Source organism: Chiroxiphia lanceolata, chromosome 12 (assembly GCF_009829145.1).
Source record: "Chiroxiphia lanceolata isolate bChiLan1 chromosome 12, bChiLan1.pri, whole genome shotgun sequence".
NCBI lineage: Eukaryota > Metazoa > Chordata > Aves > Passeriformes > Pipridae > Chiroxiphia > Chiroxiphia lanceolata.
The window spans coordinates 615,667-635,936 of record NC_045648.1 but is presented as its reverse complement, the minus strand read 5'-3'; the positions used below and the strand labels follow the sequence as shown (position 1 = coordinate 635,936).

General features: G+C 50.4%; 1 protein-coding gene across 2 annotated transcripts; it reads right to left on the bottom strand.

Moving 5' to 3' along the window:
• Positions 1 to 223: 223 nt before the first annotated feature.
• On the bottom strand, positions 224 to 19,611 carry GOLM2 (golgi membrane protein 2). 2 transcript variants are annotated; one of them, XM_032700129.1, is made up of 10 exons: positions 19,088 to 19,608; positions 14,048 to 14,102; positions 12,952 to 13,054; positions 11,747 to 11,837; positions 10,728 to 10,872; positions 10,422 to 10,502; positions 9,968 to 10,066; positions 8,673 to 8,846; positions 5,797 to 5,964; positions 224 to 1,441 (listed from the first exon to the last, which is right to left on the bottom strand). In XM_032700129.1, the coding sequence occupies exons 1-10, from the start codon at positions 19,412 to 19,414 to the stop codon at positions 1,371 to 1,373; spliced, it is 1,314 nt and encodes a 437-aa protein (XP_032556020.1). In that variant the 5' UTR covers positions 19,415 to 19,608; the 3' UTR covers positions 224 to 1,370. The 2 variants fall into 2 exon arrangements, with proteins under 2 accessions (XP_032556020.1, XP_032556021.1); XM_032700130.1 differs by lacking the exon at positions 5,797 to 5,964 and having other exon boundaries at positions 19,088 to 19,611.
• Positions 19,612 to 20,270: the final 659 nt, after the last annotated feature.

Here is a 20,270-nt window from a genome sequence, read left to right as displayed (position 1 = left end):
GCTGTGAGTGCAGAATGGTTTAATCTCTACCTTTAAGAAGTAGCTCTTTAATTTACTGGTCTTCCCAAGCTGTGCCACGTGATGCTGCACTACAGAGAACACTGGGTTGGGCTGGTACTGAACCAGAACACAGCACTGAGCTGGACCTTCACTTTTTGAATGCAGCAGCTTTTTTTGCCATTGACACTTGAAGCAGTAATAAATTGTCTTAAAACCCCACCAATAATTGTACGAGCGTTGAACTTTATTCAAGAGGTTCACTGAGCTGGCAATGAGCAAACCTGACCCGTTACTTCAGCCCAGCATCTGAGCACAGGGATGAGTTCAGTCACCCTTGTCAGGGCCCACAGCCTGTGTCCCCAGGAGCCCTTGGAGGAGCAGGCAGGACAATCCCCTTCATTCCCACGCTGCAGAGCCATGGAATCATCTCCGTAAATTCTGATGGTACTTACACAGAACACAGAGAAGGGTCTGACTTACAGATCTGATGGAGAAACCAGACCATGGGAGGTGGCAGGTGTTCAGAGCTGTAGCAAGGGATCAAACTTGGAAATGGGCTGCAGTGGCTGGACAACCTGGGACAGCACACCAGCAGCAAACCCAGGAAGGGTTGGTCCTTCTGTCGAGGGCAGACAGACGTGTCTCACTCACACCCTTGCTGTCTTTAACACAAAGATTTCCTACAAGCTGTGAATTATTTATAATTATTTATACCAATTTATATCAATTTACATCTTTTAAATCAAGCTATTAGTTGCACAACTTTTTGGGGATGAACCAAATTACTGAAGTCCTACTATAGATTTGCAGCTCTAGCTATGAGATGTGGTCACTGTACAGGAGCTCAGTGGTGCCGAGGGCTGCCCCAGCCTGGGTCACAGTGAGGAGGGAGCAGCTATTGAACCGTTCAGTTCTCATTCCCAGCTCGTGGCTCACCTGCTGGACAAACCCAGCATTCGGGAGAAGTAGTTCTGCCCACACAGGTGGGACTGTAGAAAAGGAGTCCTTGGCTGTACATGGCTTCCACAGGGGCTTTGTTACATCAGGTACAAACCGTACAAGTCCTCCAGGTTCCAAAGTGTTGTAAACGGCAGAAACAGTTCAGCCTGTGTTTATAGACTGGGCTTAAGTGTAAAGATTATTTCAGATAAGGACCAGGCTGAGTAACCGGCTCCATGTGACAGTGCTGGTTTAACACAACCTGCAGCAGTACAAGTATGTACATATGTACAGTGGCTCCTCTTCACCTGCTGGCTGAGCACACTCGGCACTTTATTCTCAGCTTCCTTGGAAGTAGGAAACACTGGAGTAGAACTGGTTCAGTTTTGCAGCACCTCAAGTCCTTGGGTTGGGCTCTCTGTGCCCCGGGCCTACAGGACCCCGTCGCTGAAGCGGGACTTGTAGTCCCCCAGGTCGTTCTGCAGGTCTCGCTCCTCATCATCTGCAATGAAATCACAGTTCAGTTCCAGCTCAGACACTCCATCAGAGCTGATGTGAACACTGACTGAGCACCCTGGAGCAGTTCCCCAGGACATGGGCCATGGGCCCAGCAGGGACCGGCCCAGAGGAGCAGCACATGGTGCCAGAGCTCAGGGTGGCAGCTCTGGCTGCAGTGCCACCAGCTCTGGCTGCAGTGCCACCAGCTCTGGCTGCAGTGCCACCAGCTCCGGCTGCAGTGCCACCAGCTCCGGCTGCAGTGCCACAGCTCTGGCTGCAGTGCCACAGCTCTGGCTGCAGTGCCACAGCTCTGGCTGCAGTGCCACAGCCCTGGCTGCAGTGCCACAGCTCTGGCTGCAGTGCCACCAGCTCTGGCTGCAGTGCCACCAGCTCTGGCTGCAGTGCCACCCGCCCCACAGGCTGGCTGCCCCCAGGGCCTGCACCACTTACACTGCTGGCTTTGAGACTCCTGCTATCAACATGGCAAACTCTCCCACTGAAACCCAACTCCTGTGGAAAGTCCCATTCCCAGGTTTAACCCATTCCAGAGTTCACTCAGTAAGGCTTCACAGAACCTCTGGGACTAGCTCTGGGACCCCTTCCAGACCAAGGGAATAGTTTTCCCACCTACTTCCCAGCTGGCACCTTCCACACAGACGTAACATGACACATTTTTCCCTGATGGGATATTTACTGATGCTGGAATTGACTTTGCTGTCAGTGTTTTTCCAAACTGCTGTCTTGTATCTCAGACTCATGGGTAAAATTTGGAGAGGCTTTGGAAAACCTTTCCCAGCCTCTTATCCACAGAAATCCCTGTTCTCTCTCGGTACACTGGGCCAGGGAACACAGGCAGGGGCTCGGCGGGCAGGGGCTCTCTCAGCCCCCAGCTGCCTTTGGTTCCTCTTCCCAAGGGAGTCCCAGCTCTGTCCTGATGGGCAGACGTGGATGTTTCACCTTCCCTTCCAGCCCCAGACATTGCCTGTCTCCACATCTCTCCTGTCCTGCTTCCTGACTTTGCTGCTTGGGGTTTGGCCTTTGAGCCTCCTGAGAAATGGTAAAATAACCCCCTCAGAGTTGTGCCCCCTCAATGTAACCACTGACTGCAGCACATGCAGAAAATCCACAGAGAAAATGCACATTCAGTATTATTTTATGTGATATTTTAAAATATCCCACATTCTACCTGCCACAATCCAGCTGTCCCATGTGGCTCCCTGGCCTCCTTCCCTCAAAGAGTCAAAACCCCACAAAACTTCCATTTGTTCCACTTAATTAGCTTCTGCTGCACCTCAAAGCTGTTCCCTCACATTCAGGAGACGGTTGTTCACAGGAATGGAAAGCACAGTGTGAGCTCACCAGCTGCCTGGAGCTCTCCACACACCCCCCACCCATCGCCCCTGGGCCAGGCAGGGACCCGCTGGGCACCTGTTCCAGCAGCAAAGGGCTGGAGTTTACCTGTATGGCACATGAGAAACTGCCACACAGCCCCTGGACATCCTGGAGTTCCCCCCCCTCCACCCCCCGGGCACCACAAACACCCTTCCTGCAGCAGAAGCCGCCGCCTTCAAACACGCCCTGGCCTTCAGAGGGCAGGGACACCGGGCTGGGGCTGCCCCTCCCCAGCACATCTCCCACAGGGGAGGATCTTCCCCGGATAATTTCAGTCTAAGTCCACACATTCCTAGTGGCAACAGAAACCATGTGGAATCCAGTGGCTTTGTGGCACGTGCTGCAGGCTTTGTCCAGTCTGATGCAATCCTGGGTGATGTTTTCCTGACAGTTTTTAGACAGAAATTCTTATTTTTTCCTGTCCCTAAACAACTGTAACTACCCTCCCTCCAACGCCACCAGTTCTCCCCTCTCCTGCCCTGCAGAGAAATCAGTGTAATGCCTGAAGCAGACACTTTTCCTGGAATGCTGCCCCTGGAAGCACCACTGGCCACATTCAAATCACAGCTCAAGCCAACTCAACAAGTTATTAGGGAACAACAGAACAAAGGGCTTGGGAACTGCAGTTGGAGGTAGTAACACACTCTGCTTACACCATCCCCTCAGTAAAAGGCTCCCAGAAGTCACCCTTTAACCTTCACTGACTCTCATTAACCCAGTCTGTCTATACAGAGACACAGAGGGATTCACCAGGAAAAGGATTTTCCCCAAGTCCAAATTCCAAGCCACCAGAGCAGGGACCCCACACAGATGGGAGATGGTTTTATGGGGTCACTGTCAGTCAGAACACTGCTTTTTCAAACACACTGCAAGCTACACAAGCACAATCTGTTTTTTAACTACCTGGCACCACTTGTCACTGCCTCACACCCACCCTTTCCTAAGTGGCACATGGGAATGCTGTCCATGCCACTGGGAACTGTTCACAGCACACCTGGCACTGACTCCTGAAGCCACACTCCCTGGGAAGGCCCCCCAGCCAGGTACTGGTGCTGAAGGAGCAGCAGGAGCTCTGAGGGACAGGGACAGGGCACTGCATCCCCACAAGGGCAGCCACCTCCAGCCACCTGCCAGGAGGGGGGGGCCATGGGGGGGTCGGGCTCTGATCCCAGGGAACAAGGGACAAATGGGGAAACAGCTTCAAGTAGTGCCAGGGGAGGTTCAGGTTGGACACTGGGAATAATTCCTTCATGGAAAGGGCTGTCCAGCCCTGGCACAGCTGCCCAGGGCAGGCGTGGAGTCCCCATCCCTGGAGGGATTTAACAGATGTGACACTTGGGAACATGGGTTAGTGGTGGCCTTGGCAGTGCTGGGGGAGCTTGGACTCAATGGTCTTAGAGGGCTTTTCCAACCTCACTGACTCTGTGGTTCCACAACCTCCCCCCACCCTCCCGGTGGGCAGCACACCCGGGCTGTGGGCAGCCACAAGTGGCACAGAGGGCACAGCCCAGCACAGCCTCTGCAGCAGTTCCATGGCCTTGGGCAGAGCTGCATCCTGAAGCCCAGGAGTGAGGAGCTGGCCATGGCCCACTGCTGACTGAGGGCAACGGGACTAAAGCAGGAACCCCCCGGCACTGGTGGGGTGTGCAGGGCACAGGGACACACGGGACACCCCCACAATCCCGGCTCAGGACACACCAGAACCGTGAGGAACACGGCTCCCACTGCCCCAGCACCGACAGAAACACCGGGAATCACAGAACCACGGCATGGTTTGGGTGGGAAGGGACCTTAAGGCCCACCTCATTCCACCCCCTGCCATGGGCAGGGACACCTTCCACTATCCCAGGTTGCTCCAAGCCCATCCAACCTAAATCCTGCTGTGTCTTCCTGCAGCTGCCAGCTGGGATGAGCAGATGACAGCCCAAGGATCCCCCTCTGGAGGGACAGGGGTGAGCACACAAACCCACTGTGAATTCTGAGCACAAGGGTCACAGAAGAGGCCTCAGCTGCAGCAGAGGGTTGCAGTTCATCAGTCAGTTAATTAATCGCCCGGGGTTCTGATCCATCCTCTTCTTTCCCTTGTTCATGAGTTTCACACTCCCAGCCCAGCCCAGCCCAGCCTGCTGACACTGCACTTAGTGCATGCCCACACAATCAGCTGCTTTTTAACAGCTTTGCCCATTAATTATGCTTAGATACCAATTAAATACGCGTCTGAAAAACCTCCAGCTAAAAACTTACATTATGAGGGTCAAAATCAGGGGGCTGATTTACCATCTCCTGTTTTTTCCCCCTCTTTATTTTACACTTTCATATAATTGGAAATACTCTCTATGCACACAAACATTCTCCCCCTACAGACATGCAGGCCTGTCCCAGATGTCCCCACAGCTGGATGGAGAATGGCAGACAAGGCAGGCACACGGCAGACAGCGAGGCAGGCACAGGCAGGGACAGGCAAGCGAGGGAGGGGATGCAGGAGCCACATGCAGGAGGGGTGGCCATGCACAAACAGGGGCATTAGGCAGCACTGGCTCAGGAGCTCGGAGGCTGGTTAGCAAGAACACCACAAGCCTGTTGAATCTGTGTATAATGCACAGGAGTGACTCCTGGAATCGCTGCCTGAGGCCCCACTGCACAACAGCTCCAGGCAGGTGTGACCAGAGCAGCACCCAAAACACCACATTCCTCTGTTGGACAATTTGGGAATGTCAATGCCCACAGCCCACCCAGCCAGGGGCCAGAGCTGGGGGTTTGGGTAAAACCATGGCTGGAATTTAGTGCCTTGCTTTTCCTAGCAGGAACTATACCCAACTGCAGTGAGGTGTCAACACCCTCTCCCTGAAGACTGGTGCTCTGTCTGAGCAATTTGTGATCAGCTAAACCAGCGAGGCTTTACACAAATTCAACAAGTAACTCAGCGTGGATTTATCACAATGGGATGGAGATAAGGCCCAAGCTCACCTTGGACGTCTTCTTCTCCACCATCACCATCCTCTTCCTCATTGTAAGCCAGCTCAGCCTGTTTGTCTGCCTCATACTCACCCACGTTCCCATCATCCCCATTATAATCTGCCAGTTTAGAACCCTGCTGCGGGTCCACAGGGGATTCATTCTCATCAAAGAACCGGCCTGTGGAGTAGGAAAGGAGTGAGTCAGCAGCAGAGAGGAGAGAAACAGGGAGTTCTACACGAGAGCAGGTCACAGGTGGAGGCAGTTGGGGTCTGGGGTAGTTCCAGCTGGAGAGAGAGGAGGGAGAAGGGAGAGGGCTTGGACAGGGGGAGAACAAGGCTCATGGAGCACCCCCGTGTGGAAAGGACACGCTCTGTCACCCAGCACTTGGACCTCCTGGAATCTCACTGTCCCAAGCTTCTCTCTCCATGGAGAAGGGCTGCAGTGAGCCCCCAACCAACCACCTTGCATTGCCTACGGACACTGACAGGTTTTCTCAAAACTCTGAAGAGCGTTGCTCCATGGAAGGTTTAGTATCCATTTTTCCTGTGGCATTTTCCACACGCTGCAGGGATCCACTGCTGATGTGGTGCCTGGCAATGCCTGCAGGGTGTGCCCAGCTGGCACAGGGAACCCAGCAGAGCCCTGCCCTGCAGTCTGACCTCGGCTTGTAACCACCTCATTCATTTGGCTTTACACTCTGCTTTCCTGCTGAGCTTTAACGGGGTTCAAAATGCCCCGAATCCAGTATTTTCACCTCCCAACAAAAAATTAGGAATAGTTCCAGATCCTGAAACAATGCACAAGAAAAATGGGAATTAGCTGGAACTATGGAATGAGCAGACAGTCAGCCAGGCATCCAGGGAGAGACCACTGGTGTGATGTCCAGTTCAGAGCTGGTGTTTCATGGGATGCAGGGAGAGCTGTTCCAGCCCAGCACAGTGCAGGCTGCTTGAAGGGAGCAGCTCTGAGTCTGCAGAGGCCACAGGCCTGGAGCATTGGGTATAAATGAAAAAAATGGCTTAAAGTGTGATACCATCCTTACAGACTGGGCACCAAGGCTGTTGGGGCAGGTGGTGAGAGATCTGCAGTGGGAGTAATTAACAGAGAAGTAAACGGGAGGATGATTTCAACCTCAGGATTAAAAGAGGACAGATATGAAAATGAAATTATGTCCCAAAACAATGAAAACTTTTCTATGTGGCAGTATATAAAGATCAAGACAGAAGCAGTACTATGGTTCTTCTCTGGATGGGGAGAAAAGCAGCAGAATCACACCCAGTGCAGCTCAAATGGACAGAAACAGCAGTTTCAGGTGTTTTCACAGAACAAGCAAGAAGAAACCATCATCTATTTAGAAATCCCAAGTTCCATACATTATTCATTCCCTGTTCACGTCTAATTGAGTGATCCTGGCTATTACTGTTGGTATTTTTGACACTGCATTATATGCAAAACCCAGACAGGACAGGAGGATTTGCACATGTCAAACCTAAACTGAGCCATGAAACACAAGGGAATGTACCCAACTTCCAGCAAAAGCAGCCTGTGGATGTGCCAGAGGTACTGTGACACAGAAGCACTGAATGAACTGAAGCTGACAGAAGGAAAGATTAAAATGATGAGGAGATCCCAGGAAATGCAGCAGGTCCACACAGGCTGTGAGCTGAGCTCAGTGAGCCCCTGGTGTGCAGGACCCCCCATAAGCCCAACCCACCCCATCCCATCCCTGCCATGGGCAGGGACACCTTCCACTAGCCCAGGTTGCTCCAAGCCCCGTCCAACCTGGCCTTGGACACTTCCAGGGATCCAGGGGCAGCCACAGCTTCTCTGGGCAACCTGTGCCAGAGCCTCCCCACCTTCACAGTGAAGGATTTCTTCCCCAAATCCCATCTAACCCAAATATGAAGGAGCAAAGAGAACAGACTAACCAGGTGACAAGTCCTGGCTCCCAGGTACCCCCTCCCAGCCTACAGTGGAGACATTTCCTGCACAGCTCCTGCCTACACAACTAGACCCCCCCATCATTTAAAACATGGCCAGGGAAAACAGATAATCCATTAAAAACCCAACAACTTCAATAGGAAGGTCCCTCATTCCTGAAGCTTCTTCAGGAAGCTCCCTTGATAAACTAAGCAGCCTTGAAGACCTCAGGGTGCAGAGGGGAAGCCAAGACTGCCCAGGTTCTGTGCCAACTTAATACACCCATCCCTGCTGCATCACAGAGACCATGAGTCATGTCAGAACAACCACAGCCTTCCCAAAAGATCTGTTTCTTCACAAAAATCTTATTTGGATAAAAAAAACCCAAGAGGAGATGCTTCAGCAGTAAGTTTTCCCTCCCAAACACCCCTTCCCCACCCAAGCACTAAACAGTCAGAACTGGGTCTTCAAAAATAGCATCACCCACAACACCCACGCCCATGTGCACCTGCCTGGAGGCTCCTGCCTTGAGCAGATATGGAAGGGAAGGTACTGGAACCACGTTCTGTCCAACACACATTGCCCCCACCACAAAGACCCCTGGTGTAAGGGTTGAATTCTTACAATATTGTCTAAAACACCGTATTTAAGTCAAGTAATACAGTGAGTAACTCAATATCCTGTGTGTATCGAAGTCCTGCCTTAATCTATTTAATTGTGCAGTCATTTCCAAAAGCATTCTAAATTCCAATAAGGAAATAATGTTTTAAAATAACTGAAAATACATGTGAAAAATAACACATTAATGCATATCTTTTACCCAGGAACACATTACAATCCTTCCCAGGCTCCCTCTCCAAAGCCACCCTCTGCAGTGGTCCCTGTTTCCCAGACAGGTACTACCACAGACAGAAAATGAAGGGATTTGTTTAATTTCCTGAAGTGTGTGATATTGGCCAACTTACTTTGCTTAATCTTCTGCAAGTCGCTAACTCGGCTCTTCGGCAGTTTTATCTGGTCTGTCTCAATTTTGTGCTCTTTCTGGGTTTCCACCTTTTCTTCAAAATTCAGGTGCTGGAGGGAATTTGGAGGGATCTGCTTCGCGAGGTCGGCGTTTCCATCACTGTCACTGGGCAAACCTGCAGTGAGGAGGTGTCAGTGCCTGCAGGTCTTACACGGCTCCAGAGAAGGCAGAGGGCAACTGGTCACACTTTAATTCCTCATCAATCCCACGTCATCACCTCCCCAGCTGACTTTCTGCACGTGCTTCAGCTCTCGAGGAAGCTCAGAACAACACATTCATGTATTTCCTTTATCCTCCTGCTGATTCTGCTTTTCAAGTCTACCCAGCATCATTTATTGTTTAGAGGTCTGATCTGAGGACAAGGGTGTGGCAGGGCACAGAAGTTATGCTACAAACAATAACCAGAATCACAGGACTCCATAGCCAAGGAGCTGAGAAAACCCTGATTCTCCTGAAATTCCCATCAAACTCCTGTCCACAAACTCCAAGTTCAACAAAGCAAGCTTTTCACTTGCTGCATCTTATGTTTTCTCATCAATAGAAGTGAAAATGAAGGACCACCTTTAAAGGAAACAAACTGTTTAAAAGATTTGGCATTTGGAAACAACAATCTTTAACTGTGTATGCAGCCTTTGAGCTCCCTCATTTTGGAATTCTGCTCACACATCCACTGCAAAAGGAAAGAAATAAAGAAAAACTTCTGTTGTCTTTTTCCAAAAGAACCAATAATGGGCAGAACAAAAACTTGGAGCTGTTTTGTCATCTTGACAACTTTATATTTAATTTATTAATATTAAAGTTATATGACTGCAGGAGTTTCAGTTCTCATGTCCTAAACCTCCCTCACATCATTCTCAAGTGAGCTGTTCCCAGGGACAGGAGGACTCTGAGCAAGAGACAGGAACATTGGTTTATCTCTGACTGTGGCCACCAAGAGATCAACAACCAACCCCTGAGGGTGCAGCCCTAATTAGTACCCTAGGGAGGAACACCAATTTCAATTACTCTGTCCACTGGAGGACTCTCCAAGCACTTATCTTTGAAACTTCTAACTCAGATTTGGCTGAAATCGGCCAAGAGGCCCAGGAATTTTGGGTGTGGAGATCATACACCAAGCAGCCTGAGTGCCTCAGTCAGCCAGGTAAGAAAACAACCTTGGATCCTGCAGGAATTTATCTTCGGTTTTCCCTCTGGTAACCAAAATATTGCCTTGTCACCTGCTAACAGGAACTGTACCTGGTGCCAGGTTTGGAGCATGGGGCTGCTCAGTTGGGAGATTCACAGCGGGTGGATGACCTTCACCTTTAGGAGCTGAAATAAGTGTCTTCTTTAAAGCTAAAACAAAACACAGGGACAAAAGCATTAACAGCAAACAAACAAGACACTATTTACCTGGTCTAACTCTAACAATCCCGTAAAGTCTTTGGTTTCCTTGTCTTCTTGGTTTTAAACCACAGATGAAAATATAAAATACAATAATATTTCAGGAGGGGCATTATCTGAAACATTCAGTTTTGAGCATTCCAACCTCTAAAGCACAGCAGAAACGATCTGATTTTACACTGCACTTGAATTTTATTACCACAGAGATTTCAAAGCCCTGCATTCACTGTGAACCACATGGTGTTCACACACAATATATACGTCACCAAGACCCCAAACATGAAAGAATTAGAGTATTTCTCCTCACCAGTGGGAGTATCTTCAGCTTTTGCTGGGTCATTATCTTCTATTTCAGGCATGCCTGCATCTCCTCCTGCTTTGATTTTCTCTGCAAGACAAGAACAGGATATTCTGCCTTACTAACCTTTCAGTCTGAAGAGTGAATTTCCCCCTTGTGGGAGGCTCTAACTTAGTAAAATCACTGCAGCTAATCAAGTTATCTGAGCCAAACAATTCCTTATTCTGCTTCAGAGAAATGCACAGTTCTGGAGGATGGCAAAGGATGCAACACAACTGGGCCATTCTCCACCAGAAATGCCAAAAAAGGAAATACCTTTGTCATTTACAACATGTTCTGAAGGCTCCTCATTCTTCTCTGTGTTTTTACCTTCCCCCTCTGCAACAGTCTCAGGTACTGCCTGGCCATCATTGCTGGGACTGACTTCAGTGTCTTTACTGGACTGAATTTTTTGTGTGGCCTGTTAGAACAAATTCATAAGGAGCCAATATTAAGCACATGCCTGGAAATTACAAAACAAATGCCCCCGAATTCAAGATTACTTTGGGTAAGCAAAATTGCATTTATGACCTCACTGATAGGCAAAGCAAAGAGCAGAGTCCTCTCTGTACAAACCTGGGGCCTGGGGTATGGGCACACAACTGAACAGACAATGCACAGAACAGCACAGCTGCAGGACATTTCTATTGCCAGATCAGCTGCTAAGGACAACACAAACAGCTTAAGGCATGGTTGGCCTCAAGCCTCAGGTCAGATCCCTGAAGGAATTCTAGACTTTAAGAAAAGATCTGTTGGAAATCTGCTCTCAGTCTGCCTTATTATTTGAGATGTTTATAGACAGAGAAAGGAAGAAAACAAAATTTTAAGCAAAGCGGGTTATTTCATCAGTCTGCAGGAAAGAGGCCCAAATTCTACTGGCAGCTCCATGTAATTCCAGCCTTGACACCATTCCAACCCCATTATTTCCATCACATTAGCACCTCGAGGCCTCAGCAGAGCTCAGGTTCCCTCTGCAATAACCTGGGCAAGGCTGTGGGAACACAGATCCCACCCTGGAGAGCTGAGCAGCAAAATCCACGTTCCAGGAAGAACTGAAACCCTCAGCAGTGCTGGATGGAGGAAGGCTGGAGCAAAGCAAAGAATTTGTTCTCATCTTCCAGCTCAGTCCACTGGCTGAGCAAACAGGCAGATTTCCTTCATTAACACTCATTTAGGGCTGCTCAGGGGGATGTTTAACACAGTGTTAGGAGAGAACTGTCCCAGGCCTCCACATTCCTGAGGCAAACAGCAGACTTTGGGCTCTTCTCACTCAACACAAAATTCCCTGGCATTACCTTTTGTTCCCGTGCAACCTGGTCCATTAATTTCTTGATGTTCTCTTCATGCTGCAGCCTCATTTCCTTGATCTGCTGCCCACACTGCAGGCTTGAGGAGAAACACACCATTAGATATATTTCATTTGTGGTATCTGCTCTCCCACAAATCAAATAAGGGGGAAAATATGAAGTGGCACAAAAAGCCAAACCTGAGATATAACTAGAATAGTCTGTCCAAAAAGCCTGGTCCTGGCATTTGTATGGAGTGGGAATGGACTGAATACAGAAAGAAAGCAGAACTGGAAAAAATAGGGACAGAGCAGAAAAAACAGTAAAATAAACAGAATGGCCTTGAATATATTTCCTCCAAAAGCTGGAATGCAACCAAAAAGTCAAGCTCCACAGTTAATCTGTCAGCAAATATTAATTGTACCGGGGAAGCAACGTGTCTTTCATGGCTGTCAACAGAGAAGGTACACAACTACCACTATCAGTTACTGCTCCCAACTCAAATAACATGATCTGAATACACAGCCACGTGTCCCAACTTCCCTTACAAGCCACAGACATCAGCCTGAGCAGCAGAATTCCCATCTCCCACAAACCCTCAGCAGCAGAATTCCCATCTCCCACAAACCCTCAACAGCACAGAAAGAGCATTTTGTGTTTGTGAAAGCTTCAAACACTTTAGTTTAACCTAAAGCTTTAAAGTGTTAAACCTCCCTCACTCCTCAAAGCTGCAGGAGTATATTCTTCCTGTTTCTCCACCACCAATTTAAAAGACTGAGGTCAACCTAAAATTTTAAGTTTAAAATTTTAAGCAAGGCTGCTTTCAGCTTCAGTTAAAACAAATGAAATTATACTGCTAGAAAGGCAGCAATTAACAACAGTAGTGACACAGTTTAATAGACACGGTGTCCATTAAACTCTGCCACGTGTTTGTTAACTAAATCTCCATGTCATAAAAAATGCATTGACTTAAAAATGATGAATAATTCCAGAGTAAGTCAAGATTCCCCTTAACTCCTATCTCACTTCGAGGGAGGAGTAGGACACCACCAAGAAACAGAACTTGAAAGTCAAGCAGCTACTACTGTGCATTGCCAAGTGAGCACACTCGAGTTGGAGGATTAGCAGACACAGGATTAATTAGCACTTTTTAGTAAATACAGACCCCCATCACACGCACAAACCCGCAGTTCCCAACACTCCTGAGGGCACACCTGTCATATTCCAGCCTCCTTGTAAGGTAGGTGTTGTTCTTCTTGTACTCGTGCAGCTGATCCTCCTGGCGGATGAACTCCTGCCGCAACTCCGCCAGTTGTTCTAGGCCAGAAAGGAAACACCAACTGAGAGATACAGGAAAAATGCCCTGGGGCAGACACAACTTTCAGTATTGCTAAATAAGTAAAAAACTGCTTGAGTTTTATGTTAGTTCATCTGGATATAAAGATTCTTAAACTAATTTGAAGAAGATGCCACTTCAGTCATGTAAAGACAAGTGCCAGATGGCAGCACGAATTAGAGAAGTTCTTCTGATGCTGTGGCAAACCCCCTAAATTTTTATTTACCTTAGCATTGTGTAAGGCTTCTGAATGCAATTTCACCATCTGTCAGGAAATGCAATTTCCTGAAAGATTCTGTGACTCTGAGTAACACAAAAGCACTACCAGGTTACTTCAGGCACGATGCTCAAATATTGTCTGTAGTGACTGTACGAAAGGAGGCACCTTCCTGCTATCCATAAAATCAACACGTATTTCCTGTCTCCACAACTGCTCTGGAAGTTCTCCCTGCTCCTCAGGCTACAAGTAATTAAGCTTTCTGCTGTTTTAAGTTGCAGCTGCACAGATACAGGCAGAAACCACATGTGTTGTTGTGTGCAGGCATGTTCACGTCCGGGCACTCGCTGCTCCAGCTCCCTCTGCAATACTCCAGACACAGTAAGATCACAGGCATTATAATCATGCCTGTACAGAACAGCCTTAAGAGATGTTTTCTGGAGCTTTTCTAACCCAGCATAACCATCACAGTGTTTCTGATCAAACTCTACTAAACTGTGTATTTGGCCATGAAAACGATTCTACAGCCTTGGAAGTCAGCAGTGCCAGAGCACACATTCCTTCTGCAGACAGCCACGTCCACAAGAGCCAACCCTGCACTTACCCACACCAGGTAACCAACAAATACAATGGGATTGCACATTATGGGATGTTCCAGCACCACCTGATCCTTCCTTTAAACTGCATTCTGCAGCACCTGGGCAGTTAAAGTGCACAGCTCCAGCCTGCCAAGTGAGTTTAGCCATGAACCCCTCACCCTTTAGCCGATGTATGTCCGCCATCTGATACGAGATGTTGTTCTGCAGCTTCACCTGGAAGGAAGAAAAGGCTGGATAAATACAGGTAACAGGGGGTTGGCGAGGGTTTGGGCTGCAAACACTCAGGTGTGTCTGTTTGCTTTGTAAAGCCAGTTATGGAGAGGATTACGGGAATGAAAAAGTTCTGGGAAATCCAAGTCCTGTGTATTTAGTGACATCACCAAACTAACACTGTGTTCAGGCTTTGCTAACAAGGGCTTAAATTTAATTCCAGAATACATTTCTATCAAAAAAGTAGATTGTCAGGACTAAAATAAACACGCTGCATCCTGATACTGCAGGAGGGACAGTGAATGGCCAATGTCAAAGCACAGGTGGGTAAAACCAAACATCACAGCATCAACAGCAAAACCAACTGTTACCTAACGTATATCATATAATAGAATTGTTATATTTAAATAAATCTCTTATGTGTTGCTACTTAATATTCCTAACACAAATTTTATTTTAAGAGGGAATCTGACACCAGTAGAATTCCACAACAGCTTTTAATTTGGTATTTTCAGTAAGGAAAAGAATACCAGTTACAGTAAGTAAGAAATGCATGTACACAACATCTTGAAGTAAAGATGCTTTTTCCTGTTACATAAAGACAAAACCCAGCAGGAATGAAGAGGAAGATGCATGAACTGACTACGCTGAGAAAGAGTGGAAAATCCCCACCTGCCATGAAGCACCTCAGAGGTTATTCCTCTTGCAGTTCCATGATAGAAAGGGTAACTCTAGGAAGGTGCTGAGTGGGGCTGTCACTCGTGGGGGACAAGGTCAGCATCACCTCTGGGGCCAGCAGTGCCAGCACAGCCACTGGGCTGGCACACCCACACACACACCCGCACACAGGGGCTGTTTCAGTTCCCCCAGCCCTGCAGTGTCTGAGTCAGTCACCTCCACTTCCTGCCAAAACAAACCCCAAACACACCTGCCCTGGGGGACCTCCTGCCCCCACCTCCGCCTTCCCTTTGTCAAATCACTCATTCATTTCAAGCTCTTTCCCGCTGTGTTTTGTTGTCACCAGAGGCCCCTGGACTGGGCTGATCCCTTTGTCCCCTGTGGTGTGATCAGGCACTCCTGCCCCGGGACTGCAGCCCTGCAGGAACTGCTGCGGTGGCGCTTTGGGCAGCTCCCAGTGGACACGGAACACACAGCCGGCAGCTCCCGGCACACACACAGCTTCCTTGGGATGCAGCACAGCTTCCTCGGGATGCAGCACAGCTTCCTTGGGATGCAGCACAGCTTCCTTGGGATGCAGCACAGCTTCCTCGGGATGCACAGTGCTCCAACCAGAGCCTCTGGGCCAGCCTGCAGGATCCTGGCTCATCCCTGGCAGCAGGACACACAGGGGGGCTGCAGGCCCTGTCCCATGCCCAGAACAAAAGCCAAGAGTTCTGGAGTGTGGAGGGGCACAACCACAGCTCCCACCTATGAGGGGACACAGAGTTGCTTCACAAGGCTTTTCCCAAAACATGAAAGCAAGCGGAAGCCTTCCCACTGGCTCCTGCTCATCCCATAACCACACAGCCTGGCCTGTGAGCAGGAGTTTGATCACACCATCTTTCATTTTGGTGATTCTGAGTTTCAGAGAGAAGTGGTAGAATTTATAGCCAGCTCAGCTGACAGCAAATTTCTCTCATCTGAAGGATAGAAAGGGAAGAAGCTTTTTTATGATTCATGGGATCTGTTCCACCTACACATGCAAATCCCACAAGCCCTGGCGCAGGTCCAGTTCTTCCTGAGCCACATCCTCCTTCAGTCTAGACCTGTTTGTAGTGCTCAGGGCTCTCAGGGGCTCCTCAGGGCCTGTCCAAGCACTTGGGATGGAGAAAATAAACCCTCTGCAGCCCAATGAGCCCTGCACAGCAAAAACCACCAGAAATCCTGTGCATGGACACATGGCACCCCTCCAGCACTGTCTGGGTTGTAAGTCTTGTCATACAACAACTCCACTTCGCTGCTCTGAAGCTGCAGCTTTGCAGTCTGGGGACTTATCAGGGAGTTTTGGCAACAAACAACAGACCCAGCTGCTCCCAGGGGTGTCTGACCCAAGCACTGCTGGGCAGCAGGGAAGGGCCAGGCTGTGTTCCTCCCCTGGCCTGTCCCTGCAGCCAGGACCCTGCCACCTGCAATCTCTCCACACCAGCTCCTGCCAGCCACGCCTTTTACTGACCCTCTTGCAAACGGATGTGGGAAGCTATGGAAAAAAACCACACCCTAATGGTATGCTACAAAAAACCATGGAACACTCAGGAAGCTGATGCTACCTGTGCATGCAGCACCTCCCCGAACTCCAGGCAGGCACTACCCCTGTTTGCCTCTCACAGGGAGCTCCAAGAGAGAACTCCTGGTTTGTTCCAAGGCACAAGAGACCATCAAGAAGCTCATCACAGGGTGACAGAGCAGAATTCCCAAGAACTCAAGTTTTTTCTCTTTCTTTTTAAACATAAGACACCAAGGTCATGGTCCCACATTTGCTCCTAACAGCAAACATATCCCATTCCACACCCAGGGGAGAGAGGGGAGAGCCAAGAGTTTGGGCTTGACTCCAGAGATCCCTGAGCCAGGGGACTCCAGAGATCCCTGAGCCAAGGGGAAGCTGCTGCAGAAACTGGAGTTGCCTCAGCACTGAGAAAGGCACTTGATTTATGTGACCACAAGGCAAAGAACCTCAGCTAAGGACAAAGGAGCACAAAGCAGAACTGACGCTGAGAACCACCAGAGCAACACCTTTCAAACCCGTTTTCCATGAAATAAGCCTGGATTTGTTGTGACCACTTGATACCCTGGGAATTACCAGTGCTGGGGTTTTTATTTGAGCTCCTGCATTTCATAAATGGACTATGATCACTGCATTTCATAAATGGACTATGATCACTGGTAAAAAGCAGTTTAGTCAAACAGACTTGCCAAGTTCTGTTTTGAGACAAAAAAAAATTATTCAAGTCTTTTTTGGCTGGACACTTTATATCTGCTCCCATTTTTGGTGACAGATCTTTATTCTCTAAAACAAAGCTTTATTCTCTCAGAGAAGTACAGTCACTTAAACACAGTCACTTAAAAGGGGGTTTTTTTAGAGAAAGGTTGGAATTGTTGCCCCTGAGAAAAGACAGTGGCTCACATGGGAGGAAAAAGGCCAGTGACAGCTTTTTGATAAAATCCTGCTATTCTGGCCTCTTAGGGTACAACAAACATTTCAAACACAAGAGAGGGGATGGTCAAAGTCCATGAGCTCACAGGGCCTTAACTGGCAGCCTCTGGAACAAAGGAAGACACAGGGCACATGCTGCAGGCGATGAACAGTGAATTTAACTTGTGGGGTCTCCTTGGCACGTTCCTCCTGCTGCCCTCCCTGTGCAGTGTCCCACTCCCAGAACACCCAAACCCCAGGCAGATTTATGGGGAACACCCAGTGCTCAGCAGGCAGGTGCAGCCCAACAGACCCTGTTTGTCTCCTGTGCATCCAGGGGCCCTGGCTCCCAGGAAACCATCCTACACCCCCATAGCACCTGCACCTTCTGTCCCAGTGTCCTACAGTAACACATCACAGAGTTCCACAAAAACACACACGTCTTGTACCTCTTGTCACAGAGCCCAGAAACTGGAGCACAGAATCACTGAGACTGGAAAAGCCCTCCCAGCCCATGGATCCCCCCTGTGCCCCATCCCCACCTTGTCCCCCAGCCCAGAGCACTGAGTGCCATGGCCAGGCCTTCCTGGGACACCTCCAGGGCTGGGCACTCCAACCCTCCCTGGGCAGCCCCTGCCAAGGCCTCACCACCCTTTCCAGGGAGAAACACTTCCTGAATTCTTCCTGATAGCTTACCTGAGCCCCACGAGGGCAGTTCTACACCTGCAGGCAGTTACACTAACACACCAAACAAGCTGACTGCCCTTCTGCAGGCAGAAGGGGAAGTGTCTTGGCTAAAACCCAACTGCTTTAGAATCACTGAATCATTGAGGTTGGAGAACACCTTTAAGATCATGGAGTCCCTTTCATACCTAATTGGGCTTTTTATTCCAATCTTGGGGGAAAAAAAATAAATTTGCTGAACAAACAAAGGGCTTAATTTTAATGGTTCTGTAGGAAACTTTAATACAAACTTAATCATTTTGAGGGAGTCTAACTCTGGAATGGGGCATGCAAGTATTCAGCTTTTTCTGACAATTAAATGCATTTTTTATGCAGCTCATCCTCTGTGTGATATAAAGGGCCAAAAAACCAAACCCAGCCAGCAATAACCCTGAGAGTGTGGCATTTCCACAAATCCCACGGTGAGAACAGTGTTCAAGGAGCGGAGTGATGACCTGCATGCAAAAACACCCCACACTCACCCTCAGCAGGAGAACTTGTGTGCTGAGCCCTGGGAAGCTCTGGAGATGGTTATGAAAGAGGAACAGTGAAAGTCGAGGCACTCACTCATCCTCCACAACAAAGAGATCCCCAGGCCACCCCCACTGAAAGGACCAGCTGAGTTTTGTATGAGCTTGGCTGCTCTAAGCCAAGCAAAATGACACGTTATGTCAGCAGCAGGATTTTTTTTCCCCAAGTACACGCTGGCAGCATAAAAATCAGAGTGTGCTGTGCCAGGCATTCCGAGAGGCAAGCTCAGGGTGCCACCGAACAGCACACGGGTTTCATTTCCCCTGAAACTGCAGCTTTACGGCTCTGTCTGGGTTTTTTTGACTGATCACAAAAGATCAAATAACCTCAGCAGAGACAGAAAGCTCAGAAAACAACAAGCAAATTTAAAACAGCCTTATGGAAAAGGGCGAGCTCGGGGGGTGTTCATTGTTCGCACACACACCGGACGTTTCCAGCCGGCTTTGGGGGTGTTTTCAGAAACCCGAGCGCACTGCAGTTGTCCCACAGCACCAGCCCAGAGCCTCGGGGCACCGTTTCACTCTTGAGGAGCAGAGGCTGCGGGGACACCTTAGGCGGGGGAGGACTGACAGAGCCGCCCCAGGGCAGCGGGGACCCCCCTTACCTTGCCGTCCTCGCAGCGCTTCACCTGGCCGTCCCTGGCCTGCAGCTGGCTGCTCAGGTGGCTGTAGTCCGCCTCCTTCTGCTCCAGCTGCTTCCTGTGCGAGTCCACCTTGCCCAGCAGGTCGGAGTTGCGGCGCTCCAGGCGGCCCCGCGCCACCTCCGTGCGCTGGGCCTGGCTCTGCAGCTCGGCCAGCTCCTCCCGCAGCAGGGCCTGGCGGGACGCCGCGTTCCAGCAGTGGAAAGCGAGCACGGCGATCACGGCCAGCAGCGCCACCAGCACCAGCGAGGGCAGGCGGCCGCCCCGGCGGTTCGCCCCGAACCCCACCATGGGGGAGGCCGAGGGGGCGGCGGCGTCCGGGCACCGGGGGGGCCGCACGGGGGCCCTGAGGGGACCGGGGGCGAGGGGGAAAGGGGGGACCACCGGGGGAGCCGCTGAGGGCGGCGGGGAAGGGGAGCCGGCGAGGCCGGTGCTGTGCTCGAGGGGCGCGGAGCGGGCGGTGCCGCTGGCGGTGCCGCTGGCGGTTCCGGCCGGGCCGGGCCGGGAGGGACCGAGCGCAGGCTCCGGGCACGGACCGAGCTGGGCCCGCCCGGCTCAGCCGCCACCGCGGCGCCCCGCCCGCCGCTCTCGCGAGAGGAGCTCGCGCAGCTCTCGCGAGAGCGCGGCCCCGCCGTGCCCTGTGGGCGGGTCGGGCTGTGGGGGCGTCACAGCCCGGGGCGGGCGGGAGGGACACGGGGACAGTGAGGGACAGCGGGGGACGTTAAAGGACATTGAAGCTCATCCAGTCCCACCCCCTGCCATGGGCAGGGACACCTTCCACCAGCCCAGGTGGCTCCAAGCCCCGTCCAGCCTGGCCTTGGACACTTCCAGGGATCCAGGGGCAGCCACAGCTTCTCTGGACAATCTGTGCCGGGGCCCCCCCACCCTCACAGGGAAGGATTCCTTCCCAATATCCCATCTCTCCCTGCCCTCTGGCAGTGGGAAGCCATTCCTTGTGTTCTGTCCCTCCATCCCTTGTCCCCAGTCCTTCTCCATCTCTCCTGGAGCCCCTTTAGGCCCTGGAAAAGGCTCTCAGGTCTCTCTGGAGCCTTCTCCAGGTGAACATTCCCAGCCCCTCCAGAGCAGAGGGACTCCAGCCCTGGGAGCATCTCCATGGCCCCTCTGAACTCACTCCAGCAGCTCCACG

What these genes read in the sequence shown, in the direction of transcription:
- GOLM2 (XM_032700129.1), bottom strand. Translation starts at nt 19,414, where the DNA reads ATGGTGGGGTTCGGGGCGAACCGCCGGGGCGGCCGCCTGCCCTCGCTG. An exon ending in ACATGTTGTAAATGACAAAG is followed by an intron (nt 10,503 to 10,727) that starts GTATTTCCTTTT and finishes CTTGTCTTGCAG; the next exon opens with AGAAAATCAAAGCAGGAGGA. An exon ending in TGCTCCAAACCTGGCACCAG is followed by an intron (nt 8,847 to 9,967) that starts GTACAGTTCCTG and finishes TCCTCACTGCAG; the next exon opens with GTTTGCCCAGTGACAGTGAT.